At 36.3% G+C, this 26,499-nt stretch overlaps 1 protein-coding gene across 1 annotated transcript in view; it reads left to right on the top strand.

The window, feature by feature from the left end:
* Tex15 (testis expressed 15, meiosis and synapsis associated) overlaps nt 1-26,225 on the top strand; it is a 56,603-nt gene extending 30,378 nt beyond the window's left edge. Inside the window, exons 4-10 of the mRNA XM_048456548.3 lie at nt 4,805-5,042; nt 10,403-10,549; nt 11,029-11,191; nt 13,019-19,986; nt 22,171-22,220; nt 23,991-25,207; nt 26,138-26,225. Of these exons, the coding sequence (XP_048312505.3) occupies nt 4,805-5,042; nt 10,403-10,549; nt 11,029-11,191; nt 13,019-19,986; nt 22,171-22,220; nt 23,991-25,207; nt 26,138-26,181 (8,827 nt within the window). The 3' untranslated portion in view covers nt 26,182-26,225. The remainder of the gene's footprint in view (nt 1-4,804; nt 5,043-10,402; nt 10,550-11,028; nt 11,192-13,018; nt 19,987-22,170; nt 22,221-23,990; nt 25,208-26,137) is intronic.
* Nucleotides 26,226-26,499: the final 274 nt, after the last annotated feature.

Below are 26,499 nucleotides of genomic sequence, written 5' to 3'. Positions count from 1 at the left end.
AATTGTGGTTTTGTTTCCACAGCCACCATGGTCCAAAACTCCTTACACAAAATTCCTAAATTGTTATTCATAATTCTAACTTTCATATTGCTGTATCACACTGAGATTTCACACTATACTGTTCTATCCTGTCTGGAATGTGAACAGTTCTTTTGCCCAATATATGCATGTGCTATATACATTAACCACTCATGGTCAATTTGTAGTTTTCTCCAATATCAGATCAACAGTGATCTTCCCCAAAGATAGCAGTGATGGTGCTGCTAATTCTGATAAACCAAAGAAAAGCCATAAAGTACTTCCAGGAGGTAAAATTGACCAAAAAAAAAAGTTTTGTGTACTGGGGATTCCTGGGTCTATGATGCACATCGTATGTTCATGGATTATAAACAAGAAAAATAGTTTTGTTGTCATACTCAGACTGCAAACATAACAGACAGCAGGCATTATTATATTATTAAGATAGAAATTTCAGTGCAAGGGAGGTTCCTTGGTGGTTAAGCTGCTTGCAGTACAAGAGTGAAGATTGGAATGTTATTCCCCAGAAACCTACGAAAATATCAGGTGAGCGTGGTAGCCTGTTTGTAATTCCAGCCTCGGAAGGTGGAAACGGGGATCTCCAGAGTAAGCTGGCTAGCAAACCTAACCATGTCAGTGAATTCTGGGTTTGAGCAAGCCTGCCAAGTAAAGAATGTGGTAAAGTGATGGAGGAAGATTCCTGACGGCAACTTTGGTCCTCCATGTGCATGCATACCTACACACATGTAAAAATGTACACATACTCAGCAGCAATAGAGAAAATTTACAGGGTTTGGTACTCTGTGAAGTTTCAGACATCTGAGATTTCTTAACAAATTTCCCAAGGCTTAAAGCAGAAATAATTGTACTACACTTTTAGCTGGCTGGATGTTAAGTACACTCATGCTATTGAGTTCCCTGTCAAGCTTTCCAAAGCACCTCATTTCACTTTTTTTCTAACAGACATATCTAGTATATAATGCTTTTTCTATTTATTCACACCAAGTACCTAAACAGTTTATATATTTTTCTGTTGCCAATTAAATTTAAGCCATATTTACCTTATAGGCCATATATATCGAACATATATAGAGAGAGACTACTAGGTGCTGACTACCTACTATTTGCAAGTTGTCTTGGAACCTATTTGGGATGATGTAAGTAACTATGGCATAGGCATCAGGTGAAGCACTTGCACCATAGTTGGTTTCAGAGAGGTGGCAAGATAGTACAATGTTTTCTGTCATCTTTGGAAAGACATGCAAGATTCTAATTTTGTTTCTCCTGGCCATTAGTTACTCTATGCAAACTAGCTTCTTCATAATTGAGTTTTCTAACAAGTCTTTTATTAATATCTTTTTGCTTAGTAATTAATAACATAATAGTAAAAAGGGAAGAAAAAAAGCCGTATTTTACAAATTTCAATACTTGAGTACCGAGTTAATTTTGAGCTTTTTACTTTCAGAGCTTAAAATATATTTAAGGATTAGGCTCTGACACATTTGTTCCTCTTTAAGATTGTTGCATAAAAACATGAGATAAGCTTTCAGAAGGTCATTAACTCAAATATTTTTAAATATTTTTAATTTTGAGTGTGTGTCTGTGTGTGTTATGTTCCTCTGCGTGCATGTGTAGAAACTGGAGGACAACTGGAAGTGTCTTTTTTCTCTTGCTCTCCGCCTTATTTTTTGAGACAGTCTCTCATTTAACCTTGCTGTTTTCAACTAGAAAAGCAGGTCAGAAGGTCCACATGTTGCACATCTCTCTACCCCTCTAGCATGATTTACAGACTTGGGACACCATATCTGGCATTTTTGTGAGTGCTGAGGATCTGGACTAAAAGTCTCATACTTGCCTAGGAACACTTTACCCACTGAGCCATCTCCCCAGTTTCTTAAATATTTAATAAGATAGATATGACCTGAAGTGTGGGCTCTGGTGAGTGTCATATGCTTACCTGGTTATACATTATTACACACAAAAAAGTGTATTCCGCAGGTTCATTGTATCTGTCATCTCTGAAGGAGACATACTAATAATACTGATAAAGTCAGAATGCCTGCAGAGTGTCCAAAGGCATAGCAAAAATTACTTTGAGTATTAGAAATTTTAGGCAGGAACAACTTGTCACATAAGTGCTATATTGAGAACTAAAAACACCAAATGAAACATAATCGCTGACCTTGGGAGATTCAAGAGAGCAAAGGCCGTAGTTGAAGTGGTGTATGACTCCTCCTCAAACAGTCATCCAGACACAACAGGACTGATACACAGATGAACTCACAAAGACTGACAGTATGCGCAAGACATGAACAGATCCAAACCAGAAGAGACAGGGTCAATCCCAGCACAGAGAAGGGGAAGTGGATGCAAAGTACCATCCCTAACAAAGGAGCTATTTGAAATTGATTCCTGCTGGAAATGGGGGATTGAATTTTCTCCAAGTGTAATTGTCTACACTCTTTTGTCTTAGAGGAAGAGAAAGAACATGAAGTTGGGGAGGTTGGGAAGGGAAAGAATATAATAAAAATATATATGAAAAATTTTAATTAGAAAAAGAAAGATTCCAGAGTGGCCCATATATCCCCAGATTTCCCAGCACAGTTGCAAAGTCTATAGCTCTCCTGACAGGTGTCACTGCTCAATGCCTGCCATGTTCAGTCTTTCTGGTCTTGAACATACTGAACCACACGTGTTCCTCTCCTTTGTCTTACTCTAAACACATTAGGTCCTTCTTGGTGGAATACCCTTTGTTTTCTAAGTTAACTCTTCTCCAAATCAACACCTAAACAGAACTTTTCTCTGTTTACGAGATTTAGAGCTGTCTGACATTTGACACTGTGACATTATCCTAGTTTTTGAGTAACTTATGAAAAGTCAGTAATAGTTCTAAAATCTGATGGGGGCATAGCATCTTTACAATCTTAAATTCTACTTAGGCCCTAAAATATTTTCAAATGTAATTCTGAAAGCATTTGACAAACTGAAACAGACCCATATTACCACAGTTGTGAAACTCCAGAGAAAGCTTTCTAAGACTTTGGTTAACTGTGGTTATAAGCTTGAGACTTTTATTGTTATGTATTTTTCAGTCAATAAAATGTGTTAAAATGATATCATGATGTCAAGAATGATGACATAAGCCTATAATCCCAGTACTTGGGAGGTAGAGGCAGGAGTATCAGGAGTTCCAGGTCAGCTTGAGCCACAGAAACCCTGACTCAAGAAAGCTAAACAACAGCAATAATATTGTGATGTTTACAAACAAGATGCTTGATTAAAATGATGTTTTGGGCCAGTGTGGTCAGTAGCACTCTTTTTGTACACCTCTGCATTCTGTCTTTATCACTTGCCATGCTGTAAATTCATGTGCTGTGCTCTTGTCCAGCCTTCATTATCTCATAGAGCATTGACAGAGTAAATTCAGTTTCATTCTTAGGAACCGTAGGATTTTCAGACAGATAATGAATAGGACTTAGCCTTAATTTAATGTCCCTAGTTGCATTAGCCACTAAATAGAGAGGCTATCCTTTGAAGTAGATGTTAACTCTACTAGCTGTGAGAGTTGTAGATCATAAATTCAATAAAAATATTCAGTAGAAGACTGGTGAGTGTCTGCTGTGTGTCTGCCTTCAGCTGATCTTGTAGATAACTGCAGCAGCTTCTGCAGCAGCACTCGGTGTGTCACTTGACACTGATGCTATGAAGACTTGCCCGCTGCAGCATCCCACAGCTCCATCATCTCAGCCCCCACAGCACTGTGGTGTCACGACTTGTTCTCAGCTGGGCATTAACCTAAGGGACAGTTGTAACTGTTGGCCTTTCTATACAGTCTACTAAGATTTCTCATCAGCAAAGAGTATTTTACTTATATAGATGAGTATTCACTGGGTTGTCAGTTTTAATAATCTTTAAGACCAATTCTTCTGTCTTTACAACTAACTGGTATGAAGCCTTGTCTTTCTTCCCTTCCAGCTTTCAGAATGCATTCTTTGGCTAAGGTAAACATTTCAGGATTTGTATCTAAAGAGAAAGGTACATGATTCTTCCCTTAAAGGCCATTGTAAGGTTATGAACTGGCCAAATTTTATTAGTATTTTGTCTGGGGACTGGGAAGGCCTGAAAAAGAGAAGATTGGGAGAATGGCCAATCTACAGAATATTCAGAATGTGCACACACATACACACATATTACACCATCCTTTGTGGTATGCTTTTTATGTGGCATTCCCAAAAATTTGAAAAATAGGTCACTAGACTCAGATCATCATAGAAGATAAAATTAAAGAATGTTTACAATTTTGACTAAGTTGGTAAAATAAGAGATGCAATAAATGTGTATATGCTTTTGAAGTAAAAAGAACATGGATTGGATAGACAATACTGGACTGCTATAAACTGTGGAGGCCAGTAAAATGAAATATGTTATTCCAACCCTGTCACTATTACTTTGGCTAAAGAATAAGGTAGCTTAGTGCATTTTGAACCTTATTCTTTCGTTTGTGACAAGAAAATTTTGTTAGATATTTGAGAACAAAACATGTGTAATAAAGCTAAAGATTTTTGTACTGGCTACATTGAAAGTGTTACCAGACTTGTTACCCATTCAGGCTATCCATAAATCATAGATGTGTAATCTTGAGCTTGGTCTTTAGATGGTTTTCAGTCCTAACTTAATCATAATAGTGTAAGTTAGTATCTGATTAATGTCTGATTTCTTTGATAAGCTAAGATTATCTTTTTGAAAAATACTAGTTTAACTGTGTACATCATTTGCTTTTACTTAGGTCAGAAATGCGTGAGAATGGAAGACATGGCAGAGAACTGGAAGAACATTTCTGCTTCTTAGCACTTCCTCAGAGTGATGTGGTAGAGATCTTTCAGAATGGACTAAGTACCAGAGCATCCACACTGAAGACACTTGGGAATCCTCTTCTTGGAATTTATATGTTTAGACATGTTGATGTTGCCCTGAATTATGCTCATAGTCGAAGCACTACTGTAGAAAATATTGTGATTTTTAAGGTAGGTAGTAGCATAAAACAAATACTAAATATAGGAGCATTTTACTTTAAGTCATCATGGACATAGTTTGCTTTCAGTTTAAATTATCTCAAGTAGAATTCCATAAAATATTTTGTTATCCTTTGGAATTTTCCCTTATTCTTCGCTCTACCTGACTGTGGTGCAATGTAACCTTTAGGTACAAAAAGGCAGCACTCATCGTCATTGTCTTCGCAATACATAACTTTTTCTGGATTCATTATCCTTCCAAATGTGCCATGCTTGTATAAGATGATAAATTTGAGTAAAGAGTAGTACAAGACCTCAAAACACAAACCTGCTTGTGCATAAGTATTGTTTAGAGTAAAACACAATAGCCACCATTAAAGTACCCACTTAGTGTATAATAGAATTTTTATATACCCTGTCTCTCAAATATGATATATTCATTATGATTAGATGAGCAAGCATTTTAAAGTTTTATTTGTTTTTATGTGTGTGGCTGTTTTACCTGCGTGTGTATAAGTGCACCACATGTATGCCTGCCGACAGAGACCAGAAGAGGTCCTGTATTCTTTTGAACTGGAGTTGATTGGAAGCTACCATCTGATGCTGGGAAATGAACCTGAGTCCTCTTCAGAGCAGCAAATCTTTCAACCACCACGCTAATTCTCCAGCTTGTACAGAGTATTTTTAAAGGCTTGCAGAAATGCTATACAATCATTTATTTTAGAATATTATGTGGGCCAAGATTGTCTGTATCAAGCATGTTGAAGGTTTGAGCAGGAAAATCTTGAATTCAAGACCCCCTGGGCTACATTGAGAGTTCAGGGTTGCCTGAACATGCCAAAACTATGTCTTAGAGAAACAACATACACACACTATTGGTAATTATCGAGATGTTGTAAAATACATGGATAAAAAAAAAAAAACGTGTAACCAGGTAGTGGTGGAGGCAGAAGCAGGTGAATCTCTATGAGTTCAAGAGCTAGTTGCAGGACAGGCTCCAAAACCTACAGAGAAACCCTGTCTCAGGAAGGAAGAAAATGTAATGGATTTGGGAGATAGCCCGGAGAGAGTTACCATGCATGTCATACAAGCATAAGAACCTGAGTTTGGATCCTCAATATCCAAGTGAAATATGGGATGTGACCACACGTACCTGTAAGCCCAGGGCTGTGCAGGAGGCACAGAGATATGAAAATTATTCAGAATGCTGACTACAAGACCCAGTTTCATTGAAAGACCCTATCTCAAAGGAGTAAGTCTTCCTCTGACCTCCGCATGTTGCACATAGTATGTGCACACAAGTAACAAGACCAGAAATATACTAGGGCTATATTCAGAGGTTGAGTGGTTGTCTAGTTAGTATACATGTTTCCTGAATTGGAGTCCCAACACTGGGATAGAAAAACAGAAGCCAAGTGGTGGTGATGGTGTGCATGCCTTTAATTCCAGCACATGGGTGGCAGAAGCAGGCCTGGTCTAAGAGTGAGTTCCAGGGACAGCCAGGGCTACACACAAATCCTGTCTCAAAGAGACGGAGAGAAGAAAGAAAAGGAAAAGAAAAACAGAAAATACTAAAAAAGATTTGCACTCAATTATCAATAATAAAATTTGGGGCTAGTGGTATGGTTTTAAATAGAGTGTTTTTCTAGTACCCATGCTTCATCAATCCTTAGTACACTCGGGGCAGTCACACACACATAAGTCTTTCTAGTTCTCCAAAATGTTCTTCAAAAAACACTACAAATGAGTGTTTTGCAAATTTATTATTTTAGTAAAATACAATAAAATGTACTCTTCACAGTTCTAAATGCAATCCAGTAACTTCAAATACATCCATATTGTTTAATTATCACCATTCATTTTCTCCAGAATTCATTACATCTTCAAACCAAAATACTATATACATTAAACAACTAATACCTTACTTTCCTTCTAGACCTTGAAAGTCAGTGTTCTACTTCCACTGTACCTCATGTGAGTGAAGTCACTAACTGGCTCACATCACTTAGTATGTGCTTAAGTGTTCATCCCTCTTGTCAGATGTTCCTTCTTATAAAATACATGTACCATATTTGCATTTTTAGTCATCTTAACTATTTAAACTAGTGGTTCTATAACAGATACTCAGATATTTCTTAAAGACCCTTGGTGCTGGGGAATGTGTCAGTCCTTAACATGTTTGTTATCTAAATGTGAGGAGCTAAGTTTGAATTCCCATTATGCATGTAAAAGAGAGATGTGGAATATCACACATAATACCAGCCCTGGAAGATAGAGTATAACAGGAGAGGCCCTTGGCCTTGCTGGCCAGCCAGTCTAATGAAATAAGTGAGCTCCAGATTCAGTGCTCAAACATAAGGTAGATAGTGATTGAGGAAGACACTGGCCATCCATAACACACACACACACACACACACACACACACACACACACAAAGTGTACATACGTGCAAATACACTTGACCACCACATACACAAAATCCTATGCTTAAATATCTTTATTATATTTATTGTGCCTATAGTAGCCAGAGGACTACTTGAGGGTCAAGTCTCTCCTTCCACCATGTAGATCCTATGGAGGCCACTAGACTTGGCAGCAAGCACCTTTACTTAAGGACTATCTCACTGGTCTTTTAAGGTTGAAAATTAACTAAGTAGAGAGAAGATGATACAGTAGAACAGACTAGGTAGATGAAACACTAAGACCCCAGACCTTGTGCAGTTTCCTAAACAATGCTTAAGGGTTCTGTTCTTTACATCCTCACCATTTCTTTTCATTCTGACTTTAAGTGATGACTTATAAAAAGCACTTTCTTAAATTGTTGAGAAAGTTTGAGAAGTGATATTGTGGCTATGGTTTTCCAAGACAGTTTCATCCTTGTTTGTACAGCTTGCCAGCAGGCCTGCCTCTGCAACTTGATAGGAGACTGGCACTGACCCTCTTGATAAGACTGCTTCTCAAATAGGCAGAATGTCTCTGCCTTGAAACAGTGGGTGTTATACACCTTGGCACGTTGCCAAAAATTGGTTTATTCCTAGAAATAGATTTTAAATCAGAGATGTGCATTTTTACACTTTTTGCTGTACAGTGCCCAGTTGTCCTGAGGAGGACATCGTTGGTAGTCATCTATCTCCAGAGTGTGTGCATATGCTGGTGTCTTCTCACACCCTCAGAAAACTCATGTTAGAGCCTTAAAAGGTCTTTCCCAAGCTAATGAATGATCTTAACGTAGTTATTTTTGAGTGCAGACTTTGTTGTATATGTATTTTGATTATTTATATTTAGTTTTATTGGTCAGAACTGAGAACCAAGAGCGGCACAGAACTGTTGGCTAACACACAGATTTTTGTCATTTTTGCCAGTTTTAATTATTATTTTCAACTCCAGAATCCTAAGATACCAGTGTTGAGTAACTATTTTATTGAGGTTAGGATGAAAATAATTAACCTATTGAAAGCAATAGTAATATCACAGCAGGTTTTAGTGCAAGCTCAAAATAACATTTCTTTTATACATGGCTCTTAGTCTATAATGTATGTAAGTAAATATCTGTAAATCTGAGTACAGAGTAACATTTAGAAAAGACACTGAACCAGGCAGTGGTACACACGCCATTAATCCCAGCTTAATTAATTAATCCCAGCGCTGGGAGGCTCTGTGAGTTCAAGGTCAGCCTGGTCTACAAGACCTAGTTCTAGGACAGGCTCCAAAGCTACAGAGAAACCCTGTCTAAAAAAAAAAAGACATTGAAATGATACAACTGGGTGATGAGGAAGGACAGAATGCAGGCAAAAGGACACGTTGAGTCATAAAGAAAATATAAAGGTAATTGTTTTCCTAAGTTTCAACTCTTGTGTGTATTTGAGAGCTACTTTAATCTCTTTATTTTTACTTGAGTCATTACAATAAAATAAATGATTTTTAAAGTAATATAATTACAGAGTTGATATAAATTATACTTTTGAGATACTCTGTACTTCTAGCTCATCTTTTACCACTAATTCATGGTTTAGGCCACTTAAAATTGTGTACTTTCTTGGTTTATAGTGTGCAGACACTTTAAACAAGTACATAGTAAAATTTCTATGGTTTTGGGTCATCAGTTCTTGGCCATTGTTCTTGAAAAAGACTTTTCACTTGAATTTATTATTTACTTGAATTTCTTCCGTGATATTTCACACTGTTTTCAATACTTGAATGTTCAACTTGTGTACTATCTATTTTGTTCATATATTTTAAGGAATTTAATTTTTTCAGTTGTCCTCTTTGTTGAATTAGCTGCCTCACTTTGTTCAAATGGTAATTTTAGTTACCATATTTTGGACCTGATAACACATGCCTATCATCCCAGCACTTGGGAGGTAGAGACAGGAAGGTCATCACAAGTTTGAGGCAAGCTTTGTCTACATAGCATAATTTGGGCTAGCCAGAGCTTTACAGTGAAACCATCTCAAAAACCCAAAGTGGAAAAACATTTCTAAAATGTTTTTTACTTCCTACATTATGTCACCTGGTCTCTCCCACCGTTCTCCATTTCTGGCTTAGATATTTATATAATCTTCCATATACACTTTCACAGTAAACCCTCTTCTAAAAGAATTTCTGAAATTTTTATTAGAAATAACTCTAGTCTCATGGTGTGGGAGAATTGTCTGTATTCTGTCAATCATGTATTTTAATAAAACGCTGATTGGCCAGGCAAGAAGTAGAGGCAGGTCAACCAGACAGGAAGTAGAGGCAGGGCGATGAGAACAGGAATATTCTGGAAAGCAGGAAGCTCCCTCTGCCACTCCTGCCCAGACCGCCAAAGACGCAACATGTGAGCTGACAGCTGAAAAAGGTACCAAGCCATTTGGCTAACATAGATGAGAATAATGGGTTAATATAAGATGTAAGGACTAATAAGTAGCCTGACCTAATGGGCCAATCAGCTTTATAACCTAATGTAGACTCCGTGTGATTTTCTTTGGAACTTGCCGGATGTGGGGTACCAGGCGGGACAGAAACCCCAACAAGCCAGCCCTCATGTTACAGTCTCAGATCTTAATTTGGGAAATAAGTGGTATAATTACCATATTAAAACATCCCTCTGGGCAGTGGTGGCACACACCTTTAATCCCAGCACTTGGGAGGTAGAAGCAGGCTGATCTCTGTGAGTTCGAGACCAGCCTGGTCTACAAGAGCTAGTTCCAGGACAGGCTCCAAAGCTACAGAGAAACCCTGTCTCGAAAAACCAAAAAACAAAACAAACCAGAAAACATCCCATCCAAGGCATGGACTAACAGTTTTGTTAATACTTCACTACTAAAAGCATGAGACTTTAAAAGTATTTGGGTATTGAAAATATTTGAATATTATCTTTTGCTTTGTAGGTTCTCTTTGGAAAAGTAAAGAAAATTCAGCCTTCTGTCGACAAAAACAAAGTTTCTCTGGATCCTTTTCCTAACTTTGATTGCCATATATCAAGAAGTATGCCTTCTCTTAAAGATACCATTGAGCTGCAAGCCTACAATTCATTGGTATGTTAATGCTAGGATTCATTTGATGAGTTAAAAGACACATGCTTAGTCCAGAAACTGTTTAGATGCCATCGACTTAATCCCTAAGTGACTTTTATAAGGTAAATGCCATATTCATGGGATAAAGTAACCTTTTTTTTCTCACAAATCATACTGAAACCCTTCATCAAAATCACATAGTTTGTAATGAAGCCATGGTCCTTTAAGATGGAGACTCGTGTTGTTGCTCCTGTGGACAGTGCACTGGTGCCATCAGTTTTGACATAGGAGGAACAACTTCTATGCATACTCAAGGTCATTTAACCACAAAGCAACATTCTGACTATCAAGAGGCAGAGCTACGGAGATAAAAGTAACAGTTTTTATCTGACTCTTTTTTGAGACTGCTCAAGGTTCATGATTAATCTTATGGGTTAACTCTGCTGCAAAGCTGGGGCCAGGGTCTTACAATAGTAGTTTGATTTTCTTATGTCTTTTAGGTGTACTTCTATGAATATGATTTCTTCTCAAGACCAGTAGATAGACCTAGACAGTGCCTTCCATATGCAATAGTAACAGTAAAATTTATTGGTCAAAAGGCAGGTAATGGCCAACTTATGACATCACTGAGATTCCCCTCCACAGGATTTCCTAAGAGGCTTGGTAAGATACATTCATTATTCAACTCTGCTGCTCTTAAATTCTAAGTATTCTAATACATTGTGCGTCTCTAACTAAAATAATTGTGTTTTACCTGTGTTCCATTTTATATATCTAGGATCATATGCATACATTTTTACCTCTTTGGCTTAATATATGTTCATGTAATTTTTATGTGTTGATAGCTTAACAATTCATTTTTATGGATGGATGAAAAGTATTGCATTATGTGACTACACTATTGTATTGGAAAAATTTAGGTACCCTTGTAACCTCTTATTCCACATTGCTATTTATATGAGGGTCTTGGTGCTGGAGTACTAGTTTTACTTGGAGTGTGTAGTAACACTATGAATGTATAGTTTAAACAAAGATGATGTCATGTGAGTTTCTAAAGTTGTGTCAGGTACATGAGGTTATATAATCATTCTACATTCTTAGCAATACAATTTTTTAAAGTATCATTTTCATTGTGATTTTAATTTTTCCTAATTTTTAATGATACTAAAAATCTTTTCATCTTTGCTAGTATTTAGTTCTATCAGAATTTTTTCCATGTTTAGTGTTACTATAGTAGATTGCTTCTGAATTTGGCTTTTATCCAGATACTAACAGGTTAGAGTCTCTTGGTAGATTGATTGGCCAGTTGAATTCTCATTTTATGTGTAGGTGCATGGTGTGTGTGTGTGTGTGTAGTCTCTATGAATATGCCAGTGCTCCTGCATTATGCATGCTTAGGTCGGGGCAGGATATCCAATGTCTTTGTCTATTATTTTCTTCCTAATAGCCCCAACACAGGGTCTCTCACTGAACTGAAAGTTTATCTTACCAGCTGTGTAGATAATCCCTTTTAGGATTGCCTGTCTCCACGCCCTAATGCTAAACTTATTTATGTGTGTGTGTGTGTGTGTGTTGGCATAAATAGCTCACACCTGCAAGTCAGAGAAACAACTATGTCTTGGGGACTGAACTCAGGGTATTATCAGGCTCATTGGCAAATACCATTCTTCCTGGGCCATCTCTTCAGCCCCTCCTACTTTTTGACCTCATTGTTCTTTGCTGCTTTTTTTTCTTTTCCCATGGTAAAAGGAAAAGAAGCAAGATGATAACAAATGGAGACAATTTTGCCTACTAGTGCATATTGAAAGTTGGCATAAGGAATAATCTGAAAGAAAAATGTTTTCCTGGTTAATACTTTCTCTTTATATATTTTTACAGCAGGGTAGTTGAGGTCAGTCTCACACTCAATAGCTAAGGATCTTCCTGCTTCAGTCTCCCAAATGCTAGAATTACAAGTGTGGACCCTCACACCTGGTTTTATGCAGTGCTGAAAACTGAACTCAGAGCTTCCTGCATGTTAGCTGGTAGCACATTTACCAATTGAGCTATATCCCAAGCCTTCTGTTTTTTATTATATATTTATTTTGTGTGTGTTAATGTATTCACATGTGTGCCAGGCACGTATATGAAGATAATAGGATAATATTGTGGGACATAGTTTTCTCCTTCCATTATATGAGTCCTAGAGACCAAACTTACAAAAGTCAACAATCTTGATAGCAAGCCTTTTTACCCATTGAACTATCTCACTGTTCTCTCCAGCCTTCTATTGTAATATTTCTAATTTTCACTTATCAGAATTTACTTCTTATCAAATACTGTTTTTTAAGTTAAATTGCTTACAATGGGATTATATTTTATATTGCAACATTTTATTCTTATTAATTTGCTTTTTTTCTTTCTTCTTCTTGTGCTAAGAACAATCACCACTAGGCTATTCAAAAAACTCAGTTAAAATTGCTCATAATTTTTGTCTTTTCGTTTCCATAGAAAGAGCATGTTCTCTGAATAACTGTACAATTGCCAAGAGAATTGGAAAAGGAAAAGATGCTACAGTCATCTTTGAGCACTTCAGGAAACCTGTTGATCCATTTGATCAAGAAAATTGCCCGTGCAAAGTACCAAATTCAGAGAGGAGTCCTTCCAACTTGGATACTTCTACTTCTTATGAAAACATTCAAAATGGAAACAATTCTGTGTTGAGAGAATACAGCAGACAGACAGATGATCCATCAGAAGTTAGAGATGCATCTCAAGTACACACATACAATTCAGGTCTTTCTTTCATGTCCACTGCTAACACAGCAAGTGGTAATGGTGACCTATTCAGTGTGACATACCTTCGAAGTATTTTAAATAGTATCTCTGCTGCTCTTCCCTCTCAGAGCAGTACTAGCTCAAGTACAGTTATTACTTCAAAACTTATTAAGGACCCAAGACTGATGAAAAGAGAACAGAGCATGAGAAAACAAAGTAATTCTCCAGATTTAAGTGATGGTTTGCCACTTGATAAGAGTGTAGGTCATGGTAATTCAGAAGTAAAACTGACATGTATGCCAACCAGTTCCATCTCTTCACCTGAAAGCATCCCTGCTGATCATGCTGTTACTAATTGTTCAGATGCCTCTTGCTTGAGATTCTCTTCTGAAAGTTCACACTGCCAGACACACAATATGGGCTCAAAGGACTCTGACTGTACAGCATCCAGTAAAGTTGCCATTACAGAACAATGTAAAGAGCAAAGCAGTTTCTCCTTTCCTCATTACTTGCCAAATGCATTTTCAGAGGTTGGGAAACAAACATATAATGAAGAAGAGGTCCAGAGAGCCCAAAATAGAAGCAGCTTCCAAGTTTTAACTGAGCAAAGCAATGGGCCACAGAACTCCTTTAAGTCAGAAAAAAATACTTGTTGTAAAGACTCTCATAATCACATCTCTAAGGCATCATGGCCTTCAGATTTAAGTGTTGTATTTAAGTTTGGTCACCAGATGTCTACAGTCTTCCCTATCCAGAAGAAAGGAAACATAGATGAATATGTGCAAAATACTGGAATGATGAGAACCTTCATCAGCCCAGAAGACAGTTCTAAACAAGTAGTAAACCAAACTTGGTGGAAAGAAACTGTTAATTCTTTTACTAATGAAACTAAAAGTATCCCAATTGCTAATTGCATTGTATTGCACCAAGAACACAAAGAAGGTGAAAATATTAATTCTTTAAGGGAAAATTGTGAGAAAATACCAGATACTCCTAAATTACAAATGCCCAAATCTCCCATATCTACCACAAAGGATAAACATGAAGTAGATCATGCAGCATTGGAATTAGATTGTAATCTGACTCCAAATACAGGGTGCCTTTCACAAAAGCATCCTCAGTATTCTTTGGAGTGCAAAGATAATATCCATACAAATTTTGCCATAGCCCAAGGGCTAATAGAATTGAAAGCAGTACAAAATAATCAGAACTTGATTAACATTATGACTGATGCTTTCCAGGAAGCAAAAGATGTTCCCCTGGCCAGAGAACAACTTGTTGATAGAGTGATTTCATCTGATGCCATTGATATATCTCTTGACAGTTCAGGTTGCAACATAATTGAAGAATGTATGCCCATCCTGAGGGAAAATGAAAATGAGGCACTGTCGCTGTATAACATTCAAAAAGATTGCAAAGAGACTTCTCATATTAAAGACAATGTGCAGGACCACAGCCTACCTTATGATGCAGAGTTAAGGTCTGATCTAAACTTGAAAATTATTTTGCAAGAACAAAGAAATGATGAAAATCCAAATGAGGCTAAAGAGAAAGATGGTGCTTCATCTCCACAGTATAATACAAATAACATAAATGAAAGTGAGAAGCAAGATTTTTATGCAAATATGGTTGAAATGAGAAACACCAAAGTAGAAGTTCTGAATTCTGAAGAATGTACCACGTTTAACGCAATTTGGGGAAAGAAAGATAGACCAACAAAAGCTGCATCATCAGAGAGTGAAGATAGTATGACTGCCATAAAACAAAAACATACACCAAATGATGGAAGAAGTGTGGAACACTTGTCCACATTTCCAGAAACTGAAGAGTCTTCAGTGTGTATAGCTTCAGATGCTACAAAAAAAGTAGTTAGTACCACTGTTCTTACAGAAAGCACAAATCATGGGAATCATCAAAAACATCATCTAAAAGAACCTGAGATTTCACGTTTAGTAAAACAAGGCATTTCTGATTGTGAGATTGATACTGATACTCATTTAGTAAATGAGAATTCAGTTCATCAAACTTTTGAATTGGGAAGTGAAATTGAAGTAGATCGTGAAGAACGTAATGATGCTCCTTTGTTTCAACAAAATATAGGTAACAATGGAAATGATCTTTGTGAAGAGTTGGAGACCCTGAAGTCCCGGATTGATTGGGAAGGCCTGTTTGGAAAGAGTTATGAGGAGATGGAAGCCTCAAGTTTTACAAGAAGGAAGGGTACTGATCCATGTCATTCTGCAGAATGTAATTGTGTTTCTTTCTCTTCACAAAAAGACAAACAAGAGCATCAGAACTCAATTTTTCTTCCAGATCTACAAGTTACAATTACCAACTTAATTAGTCTAAAAATCAGTCCCACTGTTGATTCCTTGGAGTTGAAAGATAATTTTTATAAACATGTAACTGAATCCACAGAACCAGAAGCGAATGAAAAGAGGAAAGCTTTTGAATTTGGCATTTATTCCCAACCTTTTGAAGAGAATTTAGGTTTTTCATGTGAAAATAAATTTGGTAATTCAGTGCAAAAATCAGGACATATAAGCAAATCTGGAATCTCACATTCTTCCAACTCGAGTCATAATACACATGTGAATCACACACCTGGAAAACCAACCAGTGACTCTTTGTCTACTGAGCCATCTAATGACACAGTAATCGGTGACAAGAGTAAATGTTCGACAAAATCAAAACCTGACTTTAATGACACTAGGAATAAAAAAGACATGGAATCAAAAAGTAGCAAAAGAAACCAGCATGCAACTTCTCGGGATCAGAACATATCCCATAAAGATTTAAGGCAGCATGAAACTCAAGAGAAGAGGAGGAAGTCAACAAATCGTGACTCATCTGAACGGTTTTCTTCCCTATCCCAAGGACGAATTAAAACATTTTCACAGTCAGAGAGGCACATTCGGAATGTACTGAATATTCTGAATAATGAAGCATCATTATGTAAAAGTAAACGTCTGTCCAGAAAACTGGACAAAGCTGTTCTTCACTTAAAAAAAGCTCATAGAAGAGTTCATACATCTTTGCAGCTTATCTCTAAAGTGGGAAAAAAGAGAAAGGGCCCATTACCAAAAGCGTATGCAATAATTTGCAATAATTTCTGGGAAAGTTGTGATCTTCAAGGTGATAGTTTGATGGCAGAAAGAAGATACTCTGATAGGCATTTTTTATCCAAAAGAAGGTATGACAAACAGGGAGAAAAAAGATTAAAATTTGATATTGATGAATCATTGGCTTCAGTATCAAAGCACAGAACTTACAGAACAAACAGAGAGAGAATTGTAGAGTGCCTTTCCAGCGAAATCATGTCTGACCATGTCTCCAGTAGTCTTACCACGTTCCATGTGAGAGAACTTTGTGAGGAAGAGCAGCTTCATGAATCACAGTTATCCATACCCTGTACATCGCAGAGTATAAGTCAATTAGAATACACTAATAGCATTGTGAGAACTGCAAGCTCTTCTGAACTTGAGAATTTTTCTGAAACAAGTGAATGTACACTTTACCCAAATGAAACACTAACTGAAAAAGACTATCAAACTGACACCCAATTATCTAAGAGTGAAAACCATACAACATGCAATACTAAGAATATAACAAAAGAAAATAATTCTGAAGATAAAACAGTGGTATGTGAAAGTAATTCATTGTCTTTAAGTTTCCTAAAAGACAACATAAGTCATAGTGAAGACAAAAGTTACGATATAACTTTTAAAGCTAACACTAATAAACTTGTTTCTGTTTTGAACTCAAACAAGCCCTTTTTAAATGTTGATATCTGTGAACAAGGTAACCTTGTATCTGATGGTACTAGAAACGGGGAAACAATTTTTCCTGTAGAAAAGTGTACAGTTCTTATGGAGATCACACCAAACATTCCTACAGGAAAAACAGCAAACAGAAGGAACACAGGTCCTCCATTGTCACCAATTATAGTGACAGCTGATGAGGAAGAGTCTTCTGTGGGAGAAAATCAACTCTTCCATGTGAAGGAGAATGAGGTGAATATTACTAAGCATTCTAAATTGGATCTAACATCAGTAACTGAAGAAAGTCATAGTTATAAGAAAAATATAAAGAAACTATCTTTCAGTGATAGTTCTCTGCTCTTAAAAGAGAATGTAAAGGGTCCTTCAAAAGCATATATGGCAAAATACAATGAGGAAGAAAGAATGAGAAAAATTGAACAAGCAGTTTACCCAAAAATAGTTACTGAAGGATCAGCTCTTATTGGGTACAAACATCAAAATAAGATCCTAAAAGAAGACTCCTTCCACTTACACAAAAAAATAATTAAAAACAACTTAACTGATTCTTGTGTAGGCATTAAAAGTTCTACTCTAGAGACAACTGCTTTGGAAAACATTTCTAGTCAGCTTAGTAAAAGACAGAAAGCAGGGCAAATTAAACAACTCAGTAACGACTCTCACTCTGACTGTCCTAAATCAGCCACTGCAGGAACCAGTGATAGGTTTGTTGTACATGAGAACTCTGAAGTCACTGTTTCTCAAATGAAGCCTCTATCACACATGGAAGAATTACAAGAATATACATCTCATGTAACAGAACTGTCTCAGATTTTACAGAGAGCAGATGAAGCAGCATCTTTGCAGGTTTTAGAAGAAGAGATTAAAGTTTGTCAAAATATTCTCCCTTTGTTTGTTGAAGCTTTTGAAAGAAAGCAAGAGTGTTCACTTGACCAAATCCTGATTTCAAGAAAGCTGTTGGTAGAGCAGAACTTGTGGAGTAATTGTAAACTTCAATTGAAACTATGTGCCCTTGACACTTGGGTAGAACTGCAGATGGCAATGGAGACTATTCAATTCATTGAAAACAAAAAAAGATTCCTTGAAGGTGAACCAACATTCCGAAGCCTGCTGTGGTATGATGAGAGTTTGTACAGTGAGCTACTTCTCAGACCGCGTGGATATCAACTGCAGTCCAATTTCTATCCTGCTTTTCAAAGACGACTAAAATATAATGCATTCTGTGAGTTACAAAGGTATTATTATCAGTTAATTGAAACCAAAAAAGAAAAGAATTCATATTATACATTCTTAAAATACAGACGACAAAGGAAAGAATGTGAAGACATCATGAAACACCATGCTGATTGCTCTGAGTTTTGTCTTTCTGTTCCATTTACCTGTGGAGTTAACTTTGGTGATAGTTTAGGAGAGTTGGAAGCCTTAAGAAAAAATGTTCTGAAGCTGATCAGTACACACAGGGGCTCTCCTAAGGTCAATTCTTATCCAGGAAAGGAAGATCATTTGTGGATCATTTTAGAAATAGTCTCCTCAAAGATAAGTTTTATCAAGAGCAATGAAGAAATAAGTATCAAAATCTGTCTTTATGGTCTGGAACATATATATTTTGATGCTGCAAAAAGTCTTGTGTGGAAAGAAAAAAGCCACTCTTTTCCCAGAAGACATTCTGAGATGAACACAGAATTGGAGGAAATAAATGAATGTGCTTTTTCTGAGTGGAAGAAGATCTGTGATGACTTATCTAAGGATTTAAACAATGAATCAACTTCCACTATCGGCCTTGAAGAAGGTGATATGATTGCTTCCAGACAGTCAGCTCTAGTTAGTGTACCAAACTGTAAGCTGAACACCACTTGGCTTTCATACCCAGATATCTGTTGCATTAGTGAGATCCTGGATCAAGCTAAATCTGCAGACCTGGAGAAATTAGAGGACCTCACTCTCAGATGTACAGCTCACTTAGAAATTTTAAAAAAATACTTCCAGATGCTGCAAGAAGATAACATAGATAATATTTTTATCACTGAAGAAAATGTTTTGGATATGTTAAACCACAACCTTGGAGCTGTCATTTTAAAGCCTGAAGCTATTGAAATTTATATTGAAACTGTGATGCTTTCAGAAACCATTCACTTTCTTAAAAATTCAATAGCAAAGAAACTACACAATCAGAGGTTTCGAGGTATGCTCTGGTTTGATTGGTCTCTTCTTCCTGAGCTTGTTGGCTGTCAAGAAGAAATGGCTTCCTTTTCACTTGATAACAACCAAACAGATTGCCTTTTTAAAGTGATAGAGAATGCTATTTCTCACCTTAAGGAAGAGCTAGGTGTTGTCTGTGACTACAGTGAAGCTGTTAATTGTTCCTATGCTCTACGTTTATTCTCCAGAGAACTTAAGGAACTTTCAGAAATTAAAAGGCTTCTAAATACTTCTGAGTATTCAGTTTCCACATATATTGACGTGGTACCACATATTGCATCTGTAAACTATGGAAATACTGTGACAGAATTAGAACATAACTACAACCAACTTTTTATATTACTCAAAAATATAATGTCTGTCCCTCAAAAAGATTTTGGAAAAATGGTCCATATTATAAAAGTTCTGAAGACAATTGAACATATGAAGATGATAAGTGCCAAAGATACTAAATTATCCACACGTCTACTCTTTTTCCAAATGTTGCGTAACAGAAGAAACAGTTTGCAACTAAACAAAAAAGAAAGGGTGGATACTCCCGTTAGAGAACCTGAAGAGAACAGCAGTGAGCCCAGTGTTTCTGTGCAGACACCCTCTGCTGCAGAGTACACAGGAAGACACATTTCAAGCTCCTCTAAAAAACGACCTGTGACTGTGGACAAAGTTGAAATCTCTCAGGGAAAAGGAAATACTGGTCCTGTTTCCAATCGTAAAAAGCAAAAGGTACAACTGTTTTAAAATCAAACTTGAAAATAATCTTGAGAACAAGCTTACTCTAACCAAAAATATGCCTTATAGAATATAGAAGTTGAGATTAAATGACTCATATTCTCTACAAAATTATGTAATTGAGATAACTTGCAAATAGATAATTTTCAAACAGTTTAGTCTTTAGAAAGTATCTCATGAAGGAATAAATCCCAATACCTAATAAGGGGCAAGTTTATTATTGTGAATGTGAAATATACCAGTTATCAGTTATTTATTGAGTGGTTTCTTTAGCCAATGTTCTGAACATTAAAAACTGGCTAAAGATTTGGAGGCTCACCTTCCTGAACCTGGAGGGAGGGGGGAGGAACTTCCCACAGGGCAGGAAACCCTGACTGCTCTTAGGGATGGAGAGGGAGGAGGAGAGGGAGTGGGGGGAGTGGAAGGGTGTTGGGAGGAGGGGTGGAAATGGAAACTTTTATAAATTAATAAACTTTTATTTTAAAAAAGTAATATTTATCAAAGAATAAATATCAAATTATGTAAAAAAAAAACTGGCTAAAGAAACTTACCTATTTAACCTGTTAGAAAAACAGGGCAAAATTGATTTTTTTTCCAAGGCAGGATTTCTCTGGGTAACAGCCCTGCCTGTCCTGGAACTCACTCTGTAGATCAGGCTGGCCTCGAACTCACAGAGACCCACATGCCTCTGCCTTTTGTAGCATGTGTTACGACTCTCCAGTATACTTTTTAATATGTGATGTCAAAGAGTTAGAAAAATTTCATATGAATACATTTTTATCAGTATTTATATAATATATAAAAATAAAAATCATAGAATACTTTGTGGTTGGCTTAACGATAAGGGGTCTGGGTGCTTGTTAATTTTTATAATATTGAGGTTTGAACCTAGACCCTGTATATGCTAGGCAAGTAATATACCTATGGAACTGCTTCCAGCTAATTTAGATTGGTGACCAAGAAGAACAAAAGTAGGATTAAGGGAGAGTTTGTTGCGCATGTGCATGCACAGGATGTGGGGAGGATGTTCCATATCCTAAGGTCTAAGGAATGTAAACTTTATCCTTAAAGTGTAAATATCATGTGAATATATTGGTAATTAGGGTTTTGTTTGGCTTTGTTGGTAATTTAAAAGGTAATGAAATTCTTAGTATAGTTAGAAATGGTAAATCAGCCGAGATTAGAAAATGGTGCTGTTTATAGCATAAGAATGAAAAAGGCAGGCTGGTTGATAGAGCTGACCCAAAAATGTTTTAGATTTTGGCATTTTCCAGATTTGATTATATTTGCATATATGTATAGTCAGGTATCTTGGTAATAGAAACAGTGTTTAAATATAAAATTCATTTTGTGTTTTCATGTATAACACCAAAGGTAATTTTGTAGTAATTTTAATTTCTGCATGTAGTAAAAGGTTCCTGATGTGAACATTTACAGAGTGTTGTGCCATAGCTCAAACCACGGAATCTGAAGGGTTTTGGGTTTGGAGATTAAGACCACTCATCTTGTATTTGACTTATAACTCCTTAGGGAATTGATGGATAGTTGCATATATGTGGTACATAAATATGAATGTAAACAAAATACCTGTATACATAAAAAATAAAAACTTTAAAAATAAAAGGAATCTGTGTATGAGCTGAGGAGATGGCTTAGCAGGTAAAAGCACCTGCCCTGCACCTGGTGCTCTAAGTGAGACAACTGACTCTCCCACAAGCTGTCCTTTGACCTCCACACTTGCATATACTCATACACATGTCTATACACCACATAAATTGGAATGGAATTTTTTCTTTCAAAAAAAATGGTGAGGCTTAGTGACGTGTTTCCTAACAAGGAAACAGTAAACTGGTCATGGTTGCAAATGCATCTGATCACAGCACTCAGGAAGTAGATGAAGAGGGGTCACAAGTATGGGACCACCATGAGCCACATAGTAAAGTCCTGTGTCACAAAACATGGCGGGAACAGTCATAGATAGACTACAAGATTAGTGTTAAATTTTAAAACATGTCGGCAAGAATATTGCAGATTTATTTTTGAAAGCAGTTTCTTTAAACATGAACTGCTAAGCTTAGCAAAGCCACTGGTTTTTAAATGAGTAAATAGATTGACAATTTAATGCAGTTTGTAATCACTAATGTAAAATATGGATTTTATTTCTGTTATTTTTTATAGGTTACCAAGAAAGATATAAGCAGAAAAAAGACAGTATCCAAGAATCCAAGGTAGGAGTTGCATCAACCTTCTTTTCATAAAGTCTGAGGAAAAAAGATGAGCAAATAATACAGAACAAATGCTGAATCATACATGTAGCTTAAAAGATAAGTGACAGACAGAACTTTGTTTCAGATTAAGTGAGGCCTGATGCGCCTGAACTTCACTGTTTAAGTATTGAAGACAATGCTATGTAGAATGGCTGCTATCAGTGATGGAAAGAGTGAGTAGGTTCTGAGAACAGATTATTAATGTTTGCTGGGGCTTAGAAATTCTTAAATCTAGAAATCATATTGACAGGCATTGCTTAACTGTTTTCTAGAAGTACATAAAATAATAGGGTAAGTGATTAATTTTTAAGTTGTGGATTTTACATATCAACTAAATTTCAAAATTGATTAAAGAGAAATTGCTATATTACACCAGTGGCACATTAATTAAAATGGTGTATATTTTACAGACATTTATGATCCAAACATTCTGTTTTATGGAAGGATATTGTAACAGTATAAAATAGGAAGACTGTCTCAAAGGCTATTTCTTTGAACTGAATAAGTTAACAATAGAAAATTCACTACATCGCTTACACTTTTATCATTTTGTGTTAAGTAGTTCCACTGGGATTAATTGTTATCCCTCGTTTACCTGTGTAGAATTTAGGATTTCTCACTATCTCCATTTCTTCAATTCAATGAATGAAAAATAATAACAAAATAAGAAAAGGAAGAACAAAGAGCTGCATTTCTTTATTTTCTTCTTTTAAAATAATACATTTCTAGAATTGTTCTCACAGCATATGTAGCTATATTATAAAATGACATATAAAACAGGCCTAGAGAGCAACACACCAGCGTGATTATCTTCAGTCTAATAGCTAAGTATTTGCTACTTAAAAGAATTAAAACTGTAACCTGACAAAAAATTAATTCTGCTATAAGATTGACACAGAGGACTAACTTAATAGAAATGAATATCCTCTGAAGGGACAGACCATCTAGGCAGCTGTAAGTCTACACAGAAAGTCATCACTGGCACTGTGATAGAGACAGATTACCTGCTCAGTTTATATAGCTTTAGATGACAATGTAAGTTGTCTTTAAAATGCCTTTGAAACATGAGCCTGTTGATTTTCTCAGAAGGGAATAGAGACTCTAGGCCAAAGATGAATTCCTCTTAATTCTGGAGAAATAGTACTACTTTTCCTTTCTCAACATACTTTGGTTCTTTATAGTGCCGTAATTGCCTAATTAAGACTAAATTTAGTAAGAATGTGGTGGATAGTAAATTGCCAATAATACTGCAGGTCTGCTTTTCTTACTCTCAGAAGATAAACAAACAGAAACACTACTTGTTTTAATAAGAAAAAAGGAGATGTGTTGTGTGTAGGGACCTGCAGCTATAGTAGTTATGCCAAAAGAGATGGGGAAAGAACTATTCATGAGTAATGAAGTCAGTGGGTCAAACATAAATGAACTAGAAAGTATACTGAACAACTGAATAATGGTAGGTTCCTACTTTGAAAGGCTTTTAAATTTGAAATCAGCCATCTAATACAATATTGGGGATGTTTTGAAATGTGGAGTATACCATCTTCCAGTGTGAACCATATCTAAATTGAAACCAAGCAAGTAAAACTGAAAGGTATTTTACCTGTATGGTCCCTATGAAATGAGAAAATGTCAATCCTATAGATTCTTATACAATAAAAATTCAAGTGTGTATCTATTAGAATGTTATGACTGTATCTGTAAAGTTGCTTGAATTTATGTTATACTCAATAGGACTACAGAATCTCATCCCAAAGATGACAGTTTGAAAAGAGACTCTGCATCTCCAGAGACAGTCAAAAGACAAAGCTCAACACTTGGATCGCTTTCACCTTCTGAAAACATACAAGAATCTTGCACACCCAAGTCAGAAAGCAAAATAGAACTGACAGATAGTTCATCTGATGTTTCAGAGTATCTCAGTGAACAAAATGAAAACTTAAATGGCATAACTAAAAGAAACGTAAATTTTAGTGCTGCTGAAACAAATGATAAGGAAGACCGTCTTCTAGAAACTTGTGACCAAAATGATATAGATGCCACTTTCTCACCTGACAACACACCTGCACAGAAGTTCCATGAAAACCCTGCAGGTCATACACAGATCTGTCCTTCAGATATAGGAGCAGGAAATGATAGCCATCGTGTGCCTAATGCATCATTGCCTACATCCCATCCCATGAGAGCTATCCATAGCCATCTTGAAATAAGTGATACAGTCTTTGAACATGAAGACAGTGAAATACTAGATTTGTCTATTAAAGATTATACATGTACCAGCTCTCCAGAACCTGTGTGTATCCAGGAAAAAATTCCTGTCCTGCAAGTATATGAAACACAGCCTGTAAAAACTGAATCACCAGAAAAGTGTATAAAAGATGCACCGAATCCCAGTACCACACTGTTTGGCTCATATGAGAACTCAGCCGTTGGTGTGAGTCAAACAGCACAGCACACTCTCTTTGAAAGGGGTGGAAAGAACCCAGAAGTCCTGACTCAGAAAGTTGGCACATCCTGGAGTGCACCTCCACAGCCCACATGCACTGCAGTATATAATTCTTCTGAGTATTCGTTTGGAACTTCATATCCATACTATGCCTGTCGTTTTTATCAGTACAGCAGCAGCAATGGCACTGCCGTTACTCACACATACCAAGAGATGACAACATATGAGACAGCTCCTCCTCCCATGATGACCGCAGTTGCAAGTGCTGTCCAGAACACGCATTTTAATCATTCATACTCCGAACATTTTAGTTACTTTGGTATGCAACCACAAGCAAATGCCTGCGTCCCAGGAAATGGCTATTCTCCTTCTCCCATGCCTGTTTCTTACAATTACCAACAACCAGTTTATTCACAGTTCACACCTCATCAGCTGGTACCACAAGCTGTGCATCCTTATCCTCCTAACCCTGGTGTTGTACTTCCACAAGTGCCTTGGACTTACGGTGAGTTGAACAGTTCAATGCTTGCTTCATTTTTACTTTTGGCTTTACATTTATGTAAAGGAATTCACAAATGATGGTACATACAACAATTTGCTTTGTGGACTCATATTTTGAGCACAGTTGAATTTTGTCACAAGTTATAAGTCTAGTCAGAAACCAGAAAAGAAAAATTGTTGACATCACTAACACATGCTTCAGTAACCATCCTTAGGGAACAGCTAAATTAATTGCAGTAAATCATACAATGCTGAAACCATTAAAGAAGTGTACATGTTTTTAATGACATGACAGTATTTTAAAACTAATGTCACATGTGAATAAATTAAAGAACAGAAATGGAGAATCTTGATTGTAGTTTCCACAAAGGTAGTTACAGTTTGGGCATTCTTGTGTTACTAATAGTTATACCATTTGTGATAGTAAGAAAAGGTTACTCCAGGATCAAGCCCAGCTGTGACTCAGAAATCTTACTGCTTCTTTGGTCCAATGAAAAAGAAAAACTATTAAATATTAAAATATTGAGAAATTACCCTTTGAAACACAAGACATTACAGTATTTCAAGCTCATCTTTTAGTTTTCAGTGGAAGTTAACAGAAGACACCTGTTAGTGTGTTCATACTTAAAAGATGTAAAATCCTTTTAACACCTGTTGCTTAGGGTGCTTGTGTATTACACCAGAAAATGGAACTAAAGGAAAATACTTGAAATTTGTGTGCCAGACATTGAGTTCTTTATTATGTTTAATTCTCTCAAATACCTGAGATACAGATGAAGAAACTATTACCCAGAGAACCTTAAGTAATTTCAAGATCCTATAACTGATAAGTTGCAGATGTACAATTTGATCTCAACCTCTCTGGCTTTAACTTAAGTATTAGTCTGTATCATTAATATACCTCAAATCTTTGTGTTTTGTTTTTATCTTCCAGCTCCATGGCAGCAGGACCCATTTCCACCAAGGCATTACGAATAAATCTCTTCATATTGAAATAAATGCAATTTAAGTTTTCCCAAGTATTTTTGCCTACATGTTATTTTTTATACCTGTGTGTTTTCTTACTTTAGTATTTAGTAATTTTAAATGTATATAAATGTGGAATGTAAGATAATTTTTATAAAATGTGTAATTATAATAGTGTATCACATAAGATAATGGGAAATAAATTTTTAATATATGAACTAAGCAAAATTAAGGTCTATGCAGTTATAAAGGAGCTTTCAACATTCACCATTAAGCAGCAGCAATGGCGAAAAATCTTTAAAACCAGGCTTTGTTTCTATTTTCAATACA

The sequence above is a fragment of the Myodes glareolus genome, chromosome 23 (assembly GCF_982192425.1).
Source record: "Myodes glareolus chromosome 23, mMyoGla1.1, whole genome shotgun sequence".
Taxonomy (NCBI): domain Eukaryota; kingdom Metazoa; phylum Chordata; class Mammalia; order Rodentia; family Cricetidae; genus Myodes; species Myodes glareolus.
Note: the sequence above shows the minus strand (reverse complement) of the source record. Positions and strands in the feature narration are given on the sequence as shown.